The 19,034-nt window shown below is 40.0% G+C and overlaps 1 protein-coding gene across 2 annotated transcripts in view; it reads right to left on the bottom strand.

Annotated features, from left to right (window-relative positions):
- SH2D1B (SH2 domain containing 1B) overlaps window positions 1-19,034 on the bottom strand; it is a 37,058-nt gene that overhangs the window by 4,975 nt on the left and 13,049 nt on the right. Inside the window, exons 2-4 of one of the 2 annotated variants that reach the window (XM_082662533.1) lie at window positions 4,520-4,583; window positions 2,079-2,244; window positions 307-379 (exon numbers count right to left, since the gene is read on the bottom strand). In XM_082662533.1, the coding sequence (XP_082518659.1) occupies window positions 342-379; window positions 2,079-2,244; window positions 4,520-4,583 (268 nt within the window). In that variant the 3' untranslated portion in view covers window positions 307-341. The remainder of the gene's footprint in view (window positions 1-306; window positions 380-2,078; window positions 2,245-4,519; window positions 4,584-19,034) is intronic. The other variant, XM_082662532.1, reaches the window with a different exon arrangement.

Raw genomic sequence — 19,034 nt, 5'->3', positions numbered from 1 at the left:
TCTTCTCTCCCCTCTGGTCACGTGGTTGAAAGGGGGATGTCAACTGTGATGTAGTGGTGACACCTTTAACAAGTCAAGGAGAATAGGTTCAGGCTGTCCTATTGCCAGAAAGAAGAGTGAGAGGGGAAAAGGGGTTTCGAAGCTGCTCAAGGTATATGCACGGGAGGCGGGGCAGGGGGAGTGATTTCTCTGAGACTGGTGGACAGTCACTCACACCAGGAGAGTCTAAATTGTCCGCTAGAGTTTGGCCTTACAGACCTACACCTGCAGGAGAAGCAGGGTCACTGGTGAGAGCTATCAGCCCACCTCTTCTATAAGTGCTTTGTCCAGTCTCCTTATCTTCAAGGCAAGACAGCCACATAATCGCTGTTACTGTTCTCTGGGGAAAAAAAAGCAGAAGACCAGCCATGAGGCTCAACACCCAGGAGTCACACTGACCCACACCAGTCAAGGGAAAGACTTCTCCCCAGGCAGAGGGCGATCTTGATGCCACATCAAAGTGACACCTTCAAGGGCTGGGGTACCACAGGGAGCTCTCCTGGCAAAAGAGGGAGTCTGTTTATAAGTCGAACATCAGAGTTTCCAGGACCAGATGCCTCCACTCACCAGCAGAACACCTGCGCCTTCCTCAGAGTGAGAACACCTAAGGCTTGTTCTAAGGAGGCCAAGGGAAAGGGAGGAAGAAGATGAGCTAATGGGAGGAAGTTCCCACTTCGGGAGCTGAGGATTTGGGAGCTTGCTCTGCCAAGGCTGGCCAAGCATGGACAACTGGTACGGCGAGACTCTCACCCAGTTCTTGGGGACGAACTCTAAAGGGTTCTCCTGTTGGAATTTGTGGTTATTTTATCATCGCTGAGACAAATACTACCGCCACCCCAAGCATCCTGAGCAACCCATCTGGGTTTGCCTGAGGACTGCAGCACAGGTACATCCCTGGGCTTCTACTCTGCCCCGTTTTATTCTTCTACGTGCTGTGGAGGGTTCAGGGAAGACCGAACCATGCTTTAAGACCTAGTTGGGAACAGGAACCACACCTTCAAACTCTATAAGTTATGGTAGAAAATGGCCGTGGGACTACATCTGCAGCTGAACCTATAGGAAGCGGGTGCATGGGTCGCTTCTTCTCTGGGTGCACACTCCTCTATGTGGGGGAAGGGGGACAGAAAATGGTAGAGGAGGGTTTTGGGGTTTTTTTTTTCCATAATTAAAAAGCCATGCTTAGTCTTGTTGGGGAGATGAGAAGTTTGCTCTGGCAGTCTAAAGGGAAACTTTGCTATAGACAGAGTACAATGGGTGTGGGGTGATTGCAGGCTCCCCAGAACTCTCTGTCCTCCGCCCTTCTCCCTAGCTAGCACTTCTGGTCCCATCCCCATCACCTACCCACTGATGACTGAAATCCCTTTCATGGGGCTATCACCGCACATCCCACCTTGAGAAGACAGGGTTAAACTGTAAATGTCTCAGGAAGTCTGAGTTAAATTCGAACTACGTTGTAACTGACAGATGCTAGATTCTCTTCTGAGAGCAGACTTGCAGGGATGTAAGCAAGAGTAGCTGCTTGGGATATGATCTGGATTCTCCTCACTCAGATTTACGGACCATCTCTCCTTTTCCACCATGGCTTAATAACTTTTGGGGTATATCTGAAATAATTATTCCCCTAACACTATATAAATGAATGCTTAGCAAATATTGAGCAAAATGTAACAGGATGAGGCTTGGGGAGAGGGTTGAAGCAATTTTCTCATTTGAAAATTCTGCTTGTTGGCCATCTATTCCCAAACCTGTGTTGTTTGCACAAGGTCACAGAATGAGTCTGAAGTCAGCTCTTGGAGAATGTTCAGGAGCCACTCTTCCTCCCCGGGCTGTCCAAGCACAGAGAGCTCTATGTGTTTGCCACCTCCAGGAGCTCGAAGTCACCACTTCCCAACAAAATGGAAAGTGCTCTTCATAGGATGAAGCTTTTTAAAGCTAACATCCTAGAAAGGGGCAATTATCTGTATCAGTTCTGCAAAGTAGCCCAGTGGTGGAAATGGGACTAAGGTTCCTGTCTGGCACCCGTGTGAAAGTTTTTTTACCATAAATACCATCCAGCTGTATCTTCGATCTTCTCCATCTCAGGGAGGGACAGGTTCTCTTTATTGGCCTTAAAAGGTGAACCACCAGCCCTTGATTTGGTTTTTCAAACTTGGAGATCAGTTCCTCTAGGTTTGGAAAGGTCTGTCTTTGAGCGCCTTCCACGGTCTGCAAAAATGCAAGATCACTCATCATTGTGCAATTGTGTGTGAAAGATGACACTTCTCAAAACAGTGGTTTTCAGGGCTGCCGCTGAGCGGTGAATTGAAAACAGGTGGCCGACACTTGTGTGGGAGCTCACACCATACGCAATAACCAGAAACCCTCCTTTTTAAAATGGAATTCTGACTTGAGCTACTCTGAATAAAGAAGATGAACAATCAAAGGTCCCCACCTCAGTCTGCTGTATCGAATGAGCCCCCATTCTTGGCAATTTGGGGACAGTTCTTGTAGGTACACTGTGGAGGGTACCCATCTAAGAGCTTATGTCAGAGTGAGGGGGACTAATACGGGAGGACTTCTGATGGGAAATGCAAAATATGCAACTTACATACTTGATGAATTCAGACTCTCCGTGAGAGGAAAACAAGACAAAAAGTCCCGATTTAAATTGAAAATGGGAATGTCAACATGACTCAGGTAAATTGTGAATAGTTGTTTTCTCTTTACCACCTACAAACCAAGTACAATTTTCTAATATAATCTTATAGAAATAATTTTAAAACACAAGAGCTTCCTTGGCTCTTATGTATTTGATTTTCTTAATGATCACTGTGGTTCTCTTAGGATCACAGTGTTGGTCTACAGAGGGGTGGTGACAGGAAGGCTCTGTGACCTGGGGTGTAGTTAACTCCATGACAGAGATGCAGGCTGACATGGAAGAGGGCTCTACGAAAGGCTGTCACTTCAGCCCAAGGTAGCATCCAGCACAGGCCCTGATACAGAGCTGCTGTATGAAATGCCCCTCTGTGTCAAAGAAATGCCCCTCTGTGTCTGTTATAACTGACTTGGATGCCTCTCTGTTTTGTTCAGACAAGAGACAAAATGGGGTATTAAGGAATTATCCAGAATTTCCCAAAATATGCACAACAAAGAAATAAATGTTTTGAAATATGTTGCTTTAAAAGCTGCAAAAATATTTTTTAAATTTCCATATATAACCTTCACCCATACCCCAAATGTTAAAATTTTATTTGCCTTTCATCCTCTCTCTTTCTAAATATATATGTGTGTGTATATATGTATACATATATGTATTCTTTTTTTAAAAAAATTATGAGAGTAAGTTGCTGACAGGATATCGCTTTGACGCTAAATAATTCATATTTCCTAAAAAGCAAGAACATTACATATCCACATTAAAATGAGGAAATCAATCGTTTGGTTTTTTTTCAGGTACATTTCTAACTAAATGAATAGACCTGACCAAAGACAGTTTAGAATATCAATGGCCATTATAGGGAACTTTTTTTTTTAACATCTTTATTGGAGTATAATTGCTTTACAATGGTGTGCTAGTTTCTGCTTTATAACAAAGTGAATCAACTATACATATACATATATCCCCATATCTCCTCCCTTTTGTGTCTCCCTCCCACCCTCCCTATGAGGAAATTAATCTTGATGCAATACTATTACTAATCTACAGACCTGATGCAGATTTTGTCAATTGCCTCAATAATGTCCTTTGTGGCAAAAGAAAAATTACATATATGTGTGTGTGTGTGTGTGTGTGTGTGTGTGTGTCTGGGGATCATTGAATATTCTAATCTCTTTCAGACAGTCACAGTGAACTTTAGCATATTAAAGATTCTGAGAAATCCTGCAGTAAAAAAGTCTGCTTAACATTTATGCAAGTGTTTCAGAAAGATTAGTTCAGGAGTCTATGTTAGTAATTAAAGATTCAATGACATTTATTATACTCTATTTCCTACCAGAGAAGTAACTTCAAAAAAAAAAAAAAAAGGTTTTTCTGCTCAGCTCTCAGTAAACCAGAAGCATTAAAGAAATCCCTAAATTGCCAGTTGACTGATGCTCCCCTTTGCATTTTCATACAGCTATGGTGTCCCCGAATGTCGACTTCTTAAACATTCGGACCTCTCCCCACCTTCCCTTTCCACTCATCCTGTTCGTTGTTTAGTCTTATAATTTGACGGTAGTCTTATATGGAGTTCAGGTTGGTATATTTGACCCCTGGAGGAACTTTGTGCCTCTACACTTTTGAACAACAGCCTTGTTTTTCTTGAAAATGGAACCCAACTCTAGTGCATTCCTATTTCTCTGAAAGAAAGACAAGGTAAACTACTGATCTGATTCTAACTCTCCGCAGTGCTTCCCTGTTTAGAATGCCTCTTCATGGCATCTCAGGTTCGAGAGATGTTCTCAGGTTTTACTCCCCCCAGCTTGTGTTGTTTTTGTTATAGGAGTTCTTGTATGTTCTTACCTCTATATTGTAATACCCATGTTTCTCTTTGAAGATTCGGTATGTGTAGACCAACTTTTTAAACCTGTGGAAAGATGACTGTGTGAATCACAATGTTCTTATATGCAAATCCAGGTAATATCTACCACTGTATTTTGTGTGCAATGGCTTTGTCAATCTTGGATCCCAAAAAGAAACTGATCATTTTCAGACCTTCTCATCTGTGGGAATTTGAAAGAGAGGTTTTAAAATGGAGACCTTTATTCTATGGTGGAAGTCTGGGCTGTAGCAAAGAGAATAAGGAGAGAAATTTTACAGTTTCCATTGTCTTGGTATTTCTCTCTAGTTTCTTCACTTAGCCCTAAGTTGATACAACATACAAAACACCATCAAGCCATTCCTGTGTTGTTTATTAAGTGACAGGTCATTGACCTCATTAGAGATAGTTAATGTAACTAAAATAGAGAAGGTTGGGAATTTTGTGCAAGGAAGTGATGTATTGTGCTCTTTTTCCTCACTGGAACAGGAGCCACTGGGTAAGTAATCTAACTAGAATTTAGATAACAGACTCAATTGAGCAATTTCCAAAACAGGAAATAGCATACATTACCATATTTCCTCAATTCCAAGATATCATCAATTGTAGGATACAGTCAATTTAGTAGTAGCTTTTGAGGAGAAAAATGCACACCTTAAATGTCTCTATCAACTGTTAACTATGTTCTGATTCCAAAGAAATATTAAAATGTAAAAAATGAGGATAAAAAACATTGACATGAAGTTCAAATTATCTGACTGATCACTCCTCACCCCTTCACTTGCACCCATGCCAAAGAATCAGATGACCCATCTTTTGACTGAATTGGGAAGGCAGATAGCTATAGCTTTAAGGTACAGGAGACGTCATTGCTGATCGTCTGGTGGCTTTGACAATGGACTTCAAATCCCAATCCTTTTTGTGGGGTTTCCTGAGGCCAGAAGAAGCTAGTGGGTGTCTTTAAATCACATGACAAGCAACAAAAAGTTTTCACATGAATTCTTGTCTATATGTGACAAATTAAAGTATTCCACAGTCTGGGAAGAGGTCTCACAAGTGTCTTTTCACAGAAGTATTATTCAAATCGGGATCCAAACAAGGTCCATACATTGCTTTTGGTTGCTCACATGGTTTCTTGAAACTCAACTATCATATAGCCTAAGTTAAATTCTTAAATAAATGACTTTATGTTTAATTACATTGTTGTATTATCAGCCTAAGAAAATCTTTACTAGAGGAGTTTGAAAGAATAAAACAAATGGAGGTTCTATATTAATTAATCCAAAAGCCATATACCTCAAGTTAGAAAGACTGACATTGCTCAAATATAGTCTTATTCTTTGCAAAGTATTTTTAATGAAATAAGCCACATTGCAGTGATGCTTTACAAGAAATTGATTTACTGAACTTGTGATACCTATATGCATTTATTTTGGAATGTTTACCCCCAAAAATGCTGTAAGAGATTACAGAGCAGTGAGATTAGTATCCACTTTATACAATTGCAATATTATTGGGTCGACATAAAGACTTATTGTAATGCCTCCTATTCTAATTATTATTTTATAGATGCCACTTATAAAACTTTTAAAAGATACATGATTTTTCAGTGTGCATTTACACTCAAGGCAGTTATAAAGACCATGTTTCCCCTGGGCCTTCGGCCCCTGTCACCACGGTGACGAGGGAGCCCCTCTTTATCCCCCAACACTCACAGTCTTGTCTCTACCCTCTGCCTGGAATCCACTGGGCTAATCTCATCATGCCCTTTATCCCTGTTTGTTAGTCATTGCAAAAAGCCCAGTCTCTCAGGATATCTTTTCTCCTGTTTTCTAATCCTACAAGGCTCTGTACAGCCTGTATTGTGTCCTCTCCCCAGCTCCTGAAATCCTTCCTTGTGTTCTCTAGTACTCAAGGTCTGCCATCATCAAAGTCTCCTATGTCTTCAACCTATTCTCTAATCATCCCTGTCACCTTCTCACTCTGAGGGAAACCTGGCTCTGTCTCACGGACACTGCTTCCCCGGGACCCCACTAAAAGGCTGCTGCTCTCTCCTCACTGCGGGCCTGAAGGGGAGGCCCGTGTTCTTGCTTTTGCAGCTTTTCAATGTTGTCTCCTGTCTCCAGACCCTCAGCTTTGAGCTTCATGTAGATTATATCACCTCCTACCCAATCAAGATGTCACTATGCTGACAGCTCCTCAGCTCTGTGTTACTGCGACTCGTTTCTCCAGGATTTAGCTCCTAGCTCACTATCACTGTCTTCAGTACTATTCCTGACTAAATTGTTGGCAATTTCAATTCACATGTAGATTATCCTTTAACATCCCAATTTCTCAGTTCCTCTAATTCCTCTCCTTCAATAATCTTGTCTTCCACCTACATCGCCTTCTCACTCCCATGTTCATAACCAGGACTGGCTACATAATTTGTGGGGCCCATAGAAAAAATGAAAATTTAACACCCCTCTTAAAAAATTACTAGGAATTTTGAGATGATGACAGCAGAACAGTAAACCAAGTGCAGGGCCCTCTGAGTGTAGGGCCTTTGGTGGCTGCATAAGGTTGCATGCCACGAAGACAGCCCCACTCATAACTTTGACCTTGTAATTGCCAATATGGGCAACCCTCTCATAATGTGAATTTCATGCATCCCACTCTCTTTCTCCTGCTTCCCGTCTTTCCAGATCCCTTCCCCAACATTCCCTTGACCCCATAGACTTTCCAATCCATTGATCCTACCACTTTTCAGTGTTCTCACTCACGTCTTCACTCCCTTCTTTACCCAGTTTAGATTGCTTGTCAACCATTACAATCACTCCCTTCAACTCCTTTATCATCTTTCACTTTATTTCCTTAATTAGCAGAATCCTGATTCAGCCCAAATCTCTACAGCTGTATGTGGCTGGGAGACACAGCCGTGTTCACTGTTCTCTCTTTAAATGACCACAAACCTCAAGTAGGCTCTTAATGCCTCCAGGTGATCATAGATTTTCCTATTCTCCTCAACAATGATTCTACACCATTTCCTTTCTTCTTAAACCTTCAACGTCTCATTCTTAACTGATGATTTCACCAAAAAGATTAAAACAATCAGAAGAGAATCTCCAGATTCCCATCACCATAATAGCATCTACACGCATAGACTCTGCCTTTATTACCGTGGTTGAACTTTGCATGCTGCTCTGCAAAGCTAATCCCTCTTATTTCCACTGGTTGCCATCTGCTTTCATCTATTCAAGGACATAATTCTAGCAATTTTTCCTCTCTCTCTGATGTCATTATTATTCTTTACAAAAGAGCCAGAGTGCTCCTTTTAAAAACTGTGAGTCAGATCATGTCACTCCTCTGCATAAATATCTGGTCTAGTCAATTTTGAAAAAGAAAAAACTGGTGTGTGTGTGTGTGTGTGTGTGTGTGCACTCAGTGTGGTGCTTCTGTCTTAACAAGTCTTATGTCTTCTTGTAAAGCTATAATTAAGATAGTGAGAGTGAAGTAAGTCAGAAAGAGAAAAACAAGTACTGTATGCTAACGCATGTATATGGAATCTAAAAAAAACAGTACTGATGAACCTAGTGGCAGGGCAGGAATAAAGATGCAGACATAGAGAATGGACTTGAGGACGCGGGGAGCGGGGAAGGGAAGTTGGGGCGAAGTGAGAGTAGCATTGACATATATACACTATGTAAAATAGATAGCCAGGGGACCTTCAAGATGGCGGAGGAGTAAGACGTGGATATCACCTTCCTCCCCACAAATATAACAAAAATACATCTACATGTGGAACAGCTCCTACAGAACACCTACTGAACGCTGGCAGAAGACCTCCGACTTCCCAAAAGGCAAGAAAATCTCCACATACTTGGGTAGGGCAAAAGAAAAAAGAAAAAACAGAGATAAAGGAATAAGGATGGGAGGGAGCTGTGAAGTAGGAAAAGTTTCCACATAATAGGAAGCCCCTTCACTGGTGGAGACAGGGGATGGGTGGCAGGGGGAAGCTTCAGAGCCACAGAGGAGAGCAAAGCAACAGGAGTGCAGAGGGCAAAGCGGAGAGCTTCCCGCACAGAGGATCAGAGCCAACCAGCACTCACCAGCCTGAGAGGCTTTTCTGCTCACCTGCTGGGGTGGGCGGGGGCTGCGAGCTGAGGCTCAGGCTTCAGAGGTGAGATCCCAGGGAGAGGGCTGGGGTTGGCTGCATGAACACAGCCTGAAGGGGGCTAGTGTGCCACAGCTAGCCAGGAGAGAGTCTGGGAAAAAGTGTGGACCTGCCTAAGAGCCAAGAGACCATTGTTTCGGGGTGCATGAGGAGAGGGGATGCAGAGCACCACCTAAACAAGCTCCAGAGACGGGCGTGAGCTGAAGCTATCAGCTCGGACCCCAGAGACAGGAATGAAATGCTAAGGCTGCTGCTGCAGCCACCAAGAAGCCTGTGTGCAAGCACAGGTCACTATCCATACCCCCCCAGGAGCCTGAGCAACAAACCACTGCCAGAGTTCTGTGATCCAGGGACTGGTTCCCCGGGAGAACACATGGTGTGCCTCAGGCTGTTGCAATGTCACACCAGCCTCTGCCACCGCAGGCTCGCCCCACATTCCAATAATAACTACCGTACCCCTCCCTCCCCCCAGCCTGAGTGAGCAAGAGCCCCCTAATCAGCCTCTGCTTTAACCCTGTACTCTCTGGGTGGGAACAGATGCCTGAGGGTAACCTACATGCGGAGGTGGGGCTAAAACCAAAGCTGAACCCCAGGAGCTATGCGAACAAAGATGAGAAAGGGAAATTTTTCCATGCAGCCTCTGGAGCAGCGGATTAAATCCCCACAATCAATTTGATGTACCTGGTATCTGTGGAATACATGAATAGACAATGAATCGTCCCAAAATTGAGGCAGTGGACTTTGGAAGAAAGTGTGGGGTTTGGGGTTTGCTGTCTGCAACTGATTTGTTTCTGATCTTTATGTTTATCTTAGTATAATTTTTAGCGCTTGTTATTGTTGGTGGATTTGTTTATTGGTTTGGTTACTCTTTTCTTTTTTAAAAATTATTATTTAAAAAATTTTTATTTTAATAATTTTTAAATTTATTATTAATTTTCCTTCTTTTTTTCTCTCTCTTCTGAGCCATGTGGCTGACAGGGTCTTGGTGCTCTGGCCTGGTGTCAGGCCTGAGCCTCTGAGGTGGGAGAGCCAAGTTCAGGACACTGGGCCACCAGAGACCTCCTGCCCATCGGCGGGAGCTGTCCCAGAAATCTCCGTCTCAATGTTAACACCCAGCTCCACCTAATGGCCAGCAAGCTCCAGTGCTGGACTTCCCATGCCAAACAACTAGCAGGACAGGAACGCAGCCCCACCCATTGGCAGAGAGGCTGCCTAAAATCATACTAACTTCACAGACAACCCAAAACACACCACTGGATGTGGCCCTGCCCACCAGAAAGACAAGATCCAGCCCCACCCACCAGAACACAGGTACCAGTCCCCTCCACCAGGAAGCCTACACAACCCACTGAACCAACCTCACCCACTGGGGGCAGACACCAAAACAACAGGAATTACGAACATGCAGCCTGAGAAATGGAGACCCTAAACACAGTAAGTTAAACAAAATGAGAAGACAGAGAAATATGCAGCAGATGAAGGAGCAAGGTAAAAACCCACCAGACCAAACAAATGAAGAGGAAATAGGCAGTCTACCTGAAAAAGAATTCAGAGTAATGATAATAAAGATGATCCAAAATCTTGGAAATAGAATAGACAAAATGCAAGAAACGTTTAACAAGGACATGGCAGAACTAAAGATCAAACAAACAGTGATGAACAACACAACAAATGAAATTAAAAATTCTCTAGAAGGAACGAATAACAGAATAACTGAGGAAGAAGAACAGATAAGTGACCTGGAAGATAAAATACTGAAAATAACTACCACAAGGCAGAATAAAGAAAAAAAAGAATGAAAAGAATTGAGGACAGTCTCAGAGACCTCTTGGACTGCATTAAATGTACAAACATTCAAATTACAGGGGTCTCAGAAGAAGAAGAGAGAAGGAAAGCATCTGAGAAAATATTTAAAGAGATTATAGTTGAAAACCTCCCTAACATGGGACAGGAAATAGTCAATCAAGTACAGGAAGTGCAGAGAGTCCCATACAGGATAAATCCAAGGAGAAAAACGCCAAGACACATATTAATCAAACTATCAAAAATTAAATACAAAGAAAACATATTAAAAGCAGCAAGGGAAAAGCAACAAATAACATACAAGGGAATCCCCATAAAGTTAACAGCTGATCTTTCAGCAGAAACTGCAAGCCAGAAGGGAGTGGCAGGACATATTTAAAGTGATGAAGGAGAAAAACCTACAACCAAGATTACTCTACCCAGCAGGATCTCATTCAGATTCAACGGAGAAACTAAAACCTTTACTAACAAGCAAAAGTTAAGAGAATCCAGCACCACCAGACCAGGTTGCATCAAATGTTAGAGGAATTTCTCTAGGCAGGAAACACAAGAGAAGGAAAAGACCTATGAAAACAAACCTAAAACAATTATGAAAATGGTAATAGGAATGTACATATCGATAATTACCTAAATGTGAATGGATTAAATGCTCCAACCAAAGGACATAGACTGGCTGAAAGGATACAGAAACAAGCCCCATATATATGCTGTCTACAAGAGACCCACTTCAGACTTAGGGACACATACAGACTGAAAATGAGGGGATGAAAAAAGATATTCCATGCCATTGGAAATCAAAAGAAAGCTGGAGTAGCAATTCTCATATCAGACAAAATAGACTTTAAATAAAGATTACTACAAGAGACAAAGAAGGACACTACATAATGATCAAGGCATCAATTCAAGAAGAATATATAACAATTGTAAATATTTATGCACTCAGCATAGGGGTGCCTCAGTACATAAGGCAAATGCTAACAGCATAAAAGGGGAAATCAACAGTAATACAGTTAGTGGGGGACTTTAACACCCCAATTTCACCAATGGACAAATCATCCAAAATGAAAATAAATACGGAAACACAAGCTTTAAATGACACATTGAACAAGATATACTTAATTGATATTTATAGGACATTCCATCCAAAACAACAGAATACACTTTCTTCTCAAGTGCTCATGGAACATTCTCCAGGATAGATCATATCTTGGGTCACAAATCAAGCCTTGGTAAATTTAAGAAAATTGAAATCATATCAAGTATCTTTTCCGACCACAACACTATGAGACTAGATATCAATTACAGGTAAAAAACTGTAAAAAATACAAACATACGGAGGCTAAACAGTACGCTACTAAATAAGAGCATATTTTTATCAAGAGATCACTGAAGAAATCAAAGAGAAAATTTAAAAAATACCTAGAAACAGACAATGAAAACACAATGACCCAAAACCTATGGGATGCAGCAAAAGCAGTTCTAAGAGGGAAGTTTATAGCAATACAATCGTAACTTAAGAAACAAGAAAAATCTCAAATAAACAACCTAACCTTACACCTAAAGCAATTAGAGAAAGAACAACAACAAAAAAACCCCCAAAGTTAGCAGAAGGAAAGAAATCATAAAGATCAGATCAGAAATAAATGAAAAAGGAATGAAGGGCACAATAGCAAAGATCAATAAAACTAAAAGCTGGTTCTTTGAGAAGATAAACAAAATTGATAATCCATTAGTCAGACTCATCAAGAAAAAAAGGGAGAAGACTCATCAACAGAATTAGAAATGAAAAAGAAGTAACAACTGACACTGCAGAAATACAAAGGATCATGAGAGCTTACTACAAGCAACTCTATGCCAATAAAATGGGCAACCTGGAAGAAATGGACAAATTCTTAGAAAAGCACAATGTTCTGAGACTGAACCAGGAAGAAATAGAAAATATCAACAGACCAATCACAAGCACTGAAACTGAAACTGTGATTAAAAATCTTCAAACAAACAAAAGCCCAGGACCAGATAACTTCACAGGTGAATTCTATCAAACATATAGAGAAGAGCTAACACCTATCCTTCTCAAACTCTTCCAATTTATAGCAGAGGGAGGAACACTCCCAAACTCATTCTATGAGGCCACCATCACCCTGATACCAAAACCAGACAAAGATGTCACAAAAAAAGAAAACTATCAGCATTGATGAAAATAGATGCAAAAATCCTCAACAAAATAATAGCAAGCAGAAGCCAACAGCACATTAAAAGGATTATATACCATGATCAAGTGGGATTTATCTCAGGGATGCAAGGATTCTTCAATATATGCAAATCAATCAATATGATACACCATATCAACAAATTGAAGGATAAAAAGCATATGATCATCTCAATAGATGCAGAAAAATCTTTTGACAAATTTCAACACCAATTTATAGTAAACACTCTCCAGAAAATGGGCATAAAGGGAACCTACCTCAACATCATAAAGGCCATATATGACAGACCCACAGCCAACATTGTTCTCAATGGTGAAAAAGAGAAATCATTTCCTCTAAGATCAAGAACAAGACAAGGTTGCTCACTCTCACTGCTGTTATTCAACATAGTTTTGGAAGTTTTAGCCACAGCAATCAGAGAAGAAAAAGAAGTAAAAGGAATCCAAATCAGAAAAGAAGAAGTAAAACTGTCACTGTTTGCAGATGGCATGATACTATACATAGAGAATCCTAAAGATGCTACCAGAAAACTTCTAGAGCTAATCAATGAATTTGGTGAAGTAGCAGGAGACAAAATTAATGCACAGAAATCTCTTGCATTCCTATACATTAACAACAAAATACCAGAAAGAGAAATTAAGGAAACAATCCCATTTACTATTGCAACAAAAAGAATAAAATACCTAGGAATAAACCTACCTAAGGAGACAAAAGCCCTGTATGCAGAAAACTATGAGACACTGATGAAAGAAATTAAAGATAATACAAATGGAGAGATATACCATGTTCTTGGATTGGAAGAATCAACATTGTGAAAATGACTCTACTACCCAATGCAATCTACAGATTCAATGCAATCCCTATCAAACTACCAATGGCATTTTTCACAGAACTAGAACAAAAAATTTCACAATTTGTATGGAAACACAAAAGACCCTGAATAGCGAAAGCAATCTAGAGAAAGAAAAATGGAGCTGGAGGAATCGGACTCCGTGACTTCAGACTATACTACAAAGCTACAGTAATCAAGGCAGTATGGTACTGGCACAAAAATACAAATATAGATCAATGGAACAGGCTAGAAAACCCAGAGATAAAACTACACACATATGGTCACCTTTTCTTTGATAAAGGGGGCAAGAATATACAATGGAGAAAAGACAGCCTCTTCAGTAATTTGTGCTGGGAAAACTGGACAGCTACATGTAAAAGAATGAAATTAGAACATTCCCTAACATTGTATACAAAAATAGACTCCAGGGCTTCCCTGGTGGCACAGTGGTTGAGAGTCCGCCTGCCGATGCAGGGGAAATGGGTTCGTGCCCCGGTCCAGGAGGATCCCACATGCCACGGAGTGGCTGGGTCCATGAGCCATGGCCCCTGAGCCTGCATGTCCGGAGCCTGTGCTCCACAATGGGAGAGGCCACAACAGTGAGAGGCCTGTGTATGGCAAAAAAAAGAAAAAAAAAGAAAAAAAAAATAGACTCCAAATGGATTAAAGACCTAAATGTAAGGCCAGACACTATCAAACTCTTAGAGGAAAACATAGGCAGAACACTCTATGACATAAATCACAGCAAGATCCTTTTTGACCCACCTCCTAGAGAAATGGAAATAAAAACGAAAACTAACAAATGTGACCTAGTGAAACTTAAAAGTTTTGCATAGCAAAGGAAACCATAAACAAGATGAAAAGACATCCCTCAGAATGGGAGAAAATATTTGCAAATGAAGCAACTGACAAAGGATTAATCTCCAAAATATACAAGCAGCTCATGCAGCTCAATATGAAAAAAACAAACAACCCAATCCAAAAATGGGCAGAAGACCTAAATAAACATTTCTTCAAAGAAGATATACAGATTGCCAACAAACACATGAAAGGATGCTCAACATCACTAATCTTTAGAGAAATGCAAATCAAAACTAATGAGGTATCACCCTCACACAGGTCAGAATGGCCATCATCAAAAAATCTTCAAACAATAAATGCTGGAGAGGGTGTGGAGAAAAGGGAGACTTCTTACACTATCGATGGGAATGTAAATTGATATAGCCACTATGGGGAACAGTATGGAGATTCCTTAAAAAACTAAAAATAGAACTAGCATATGACCCAGCAATCCCACTACTGGGCATATACCCTGAGAAGACCATAATTCAAAAAGAGTCATGTAACAAAATGTTCACTGAAGCACTATTTACAATAGCCAGGACATGGAAGCAACCTAAGTGTCCATTGACAGATGAATGGATAAAGAAGATGTGGCACATATATACAATGGAATATTACTCAGCCATAAAAAGAAACCAAATTGAGTTATTTGTAGTGAGGTGGATGGACCTAGAGTCTGTCATACAGAGTGAATTATGTCAGAAAGAGAAAAACAAATACCGTATGCTAACACATTTATATGGAATCTAAAAAACAAGACAGCTCTGACGAACATTGGGGCAGGACAGGAATAAAGATGCTTACGTAGAGAATGGACTTGAGGACACGAAGAAGGGGAAAGGTAAGGTGGAACGAAGTGAGAGAGTAGCATTTACATATATACATTACCAAATGTAAAATAGATAGCTAGTGGGAAGCAGTTGTATCCCACAGGGAGATCAGCTTGGTGCTTTGTGACCACCTAGAGGGGTGGGATAGGGTGGATGGGAGGGAGTCTCAAGAGGGAGGGGATATGGGGATATATGTATGCATATGGCTGATTCACTTTGTTGTACAACAGAAACTAACACAGCATTATGAAGCAATTATACTCCAATAAATATGTATTAAAAAAAAAAGATAGGAACTGGCTCTCGAGTCAAGAAGACATTAATGGACTAAAATAGCCCAGAAACAGACCCATATATGTATAAAAACTTGATATAGGACAGAGCTGGCATAGCAGATGAATGAGAAAGGGATAGACTGTTTTTTAAATGATAATGGTAATGTTTTTATGTGTAAACAAATAAAATTGGATTCCTGCTTCACACTCTAATTGAAGATCCAATTATGAAAAAACAAAACACTAAGCTTGGGAGAAATGTAAGTGACCGACTTAATGACCGTGAGTTAAGGAAGGAGTTCTTAAATCACAAAAAGTACAAGCCAAAAGATAAGATTAATAAACTCACTATATTAAAATTAAAACTTCTATTTATCAAAATATACTATTAACAAAGTGAAGAAGTCTGCAAGTTGGGAGAAGATAATTGCAACCCTAATATATTGATAAAATGGGAACATTAATGTACAATAAGAAAAAGACAAGTACAATAGCCAGTAAACATATGAAAAAGTGCTTCACTTCACTAACAATCAGGGAAATAGAAATGAAACCACATTAGATATAATTTCATACCAGATTGGCAATGATGTAAGAGTTAACTAATTCAAAATATTGGCTGTGATTTGGAGCTATACAAGGTTTTATATACTATTAATTGGGGTATAATTAGATACGAATATCTTGGAGAACAATTTGGCAAAATTTAGTAAAGTTGAAATGTGTATAATCCATGAGCCCAAGTGTCTACTCTTTCGGATTGGCACTATTGAAACAAAACTGACAATGCCAGTATTTTATTACTTATTACAAAACAAAGATCAGTGAAACTATGTATTTATTACATTTAAATATACTTTAAAAATAAGTATATTATAAAGTACAAATAAAAGTGTAAATTAATGAAAAATACATATTTTCTAATATGAACTATTATTAGATTAACTTAATCAAAATACAGTATTCAAAAATAACACATACTCTCTAAAACTTACTAAATTATAATTAATAATGAAAGTTTAAAGTAAAATAGCTTTTTTAGTGCAATTTTGAGATTAAAGATAAAAGAACAAGGGAGGGAGGGAGAGGGAGGAAGGTGGGGAGGAAGGGGTATCAGTGGTGTCATCACTGAGTTCTGAGGGGTTTTGGTGCAAATTTTTCCATCTGTTGGAAAAGTTCTATCTGTTTACACTAGTTGGGAAATGCTAAAGATGTAAGAATAGGCTAAGTAAATCTTTTCCTATGATTTGTTGATCTTCAACAAACATCTCTTGTTCTGCAACTTTGAAAAAAATCTATTATGAACATTTTGGCTCTTTGTGGGAGCTGATATCTCTTTACTGAAAACAAGCTACAGAGTTTGTTATTTAAGCCTTTAGTAATCACAGTGGTTAACTTTCTAGATTCCAGATGCTTTCTGACTGCTCTGAAACAGCCTTTATCCAAACACAAAAGCTAAACAGGTAAAAAGTGCCCACCACTAAGTATTTGTTATTTTTGCCAACAACCTCACTTCTTTTGAAGTACACTATTTTGTGGTAAAGGCTATGTTTTAATTCTCTAATAATTCTCTTTCAGAGTGGTTTTACTTTTTTCAATATTTAAGAAAATTTTTATGTTTTTCAAAAAACAGACCTAAAATGAATATAGTCTTAAAATTTGTATCCCTGCTTTTACCCCTGTGTTTTTAAGAGTATGGAATGGGGGATGGGGTGACTTCAGGCTGATTCTCATGGGGAGAGAAGAGGAATGTTGGGTAGATGGGGTTTAATCGGTGTATGTATTCCTGTCTTAACAGGTCTCAAGTGATAATATCACAAGAACCTCACTATATACATAATACATACCACGATAACCAGCCACATGCCACCTCTGCCACCCAGGCTTTGCTCAAAGACTTGGCAGAGAAAGGCAGCTGAATTGATTCAAGGCACCTAGTGCTTCAGGTAAGGCACCCTGGGGTGGGGCATTCCATCAGGGGGAAAGGAGGGGAACCTTTGGAAAAAGTAGTCCATTACTATCGAAACATACTTATCATACCGATTTTTAATTATCCATTTTCTCATCTGTATTTCATACTCGAGCAAGAATCATGTCTGTTTTGTTCACTCTAGCACCATTGTCAATCTTACAATACAGTCTCAATAACTGTTTGCTGAGTTGCATTGAATTATCTTAATAAGAAATGTGCCAAGTGTGTATGAAAAATCTTACCAAGAGACATAAATGAACAAAATAAAAGGAGGTGGAATGTTTTTGAATGGAAAGACTGACTACTGTGAAAATATGAACACTTACCAATTATATTTTAATTTGTATTTCTACCTCCAACCTGGCCCTGAACTCCAGACTCATTTTTTCTACCTAACATTAACTACTTAACATTAACTACTTAACATCTCCTCTTGGATGTTAGATATTTCAAACTTAACGTGTCCAGAACAGTGTCTCTTACATACGAACAAGTTCTGTACTGAGAGCGCGTTCATAAGTCCAATTTGTTTGTAAGTCCAATTTGTTCGTAAGTCCAACAAAGTTAGCCTAGGTACCCAACTAACAGAATCAGCTATACAGTACTGTACTGTAATAAGTTTATAATACTTTTCACACAAATAATGCATAACAAGCAAACAAACAAAACTTTTTAATCTTACAGTACAGTACCTTGAAAAGTACAGTAGTACAGTACAATTGCTGGCTTCCAGGGGCTGGCATCGAGTGAACAGGCAAGAAGAGTTACTGACTGGAGGAGGGAGACGGGGTGGGAGATGCTGAAGGATCATCAGCAGTAGGAGACAGAGGACAAGCTGCAGTTTCACTCATGCCTGACGTTGATGGCACAGATTCTGGTTCCTTGCTGGATTCAATTCTATCTACCCTCTTGAAAAAAACGATCCAGTGATGTCTGGGTAGCTCTTTTTTTCTCACCATAGATGACACGGTGGCACTGGATTGCATTCTGAATGGCTGCTGCAACCTTCGTGTACCATTCTACATTCAGGTCCTATGCCTCAAAAACTAACAGTGCCTCCTCAAATAAAGAATACCCCCTTGCCATTTTCTGTGTCGTGAATCTCTCCTTAGCAGTACCACCTACATCACCGCTGCTTTTATGCTTGCTACCAGACATCCTGTGCTTGAAATAAAGATACTGTACTACTGTACTCTATATAGTACTGTACAGTAAAGTACACAAAAGCACAACCACTTGTAGAGGATGCACACACGTGGCAAGGTACGCCAGACATGTGAACTAACTTACGTGATTGGACATGCCAACGCATGTTTGCATCTTTGAAAGTTCACAACTTGAAGGTTCTTATGTAGGGGACTTACTGTACTAGTATATACATGTGCCGGATATTTTCTGTATCTCCAGATCCTCTTTCTAACTTTCCCCACTCTGCTCTGTGCTCTGACCTCTATGGACTCCCTTGCTCTCAGGCCTCTGATTGGGTTCAGTCAGTGGGAGACACATATATAAAGAGTATACACAGAAATGGATATTAGGATGTTAAACCAAGAAGGATAAAGTAGCTGATTTACTTTGTTA

This window comes from Grampus griseus, assembly GCF_964374135.1.
Source record: "Grampus griseus genome assembly, chromosome: 1".
Lineage (NCBI taxonomy): Eukaryota > Metazoa > Chordata > Mammalia > Artiodactyla > Delphinidae > Grampus > Grampus griseus.
This window is presented reverse-complemented; position numbering and strand designations above follow the sequence as displayed.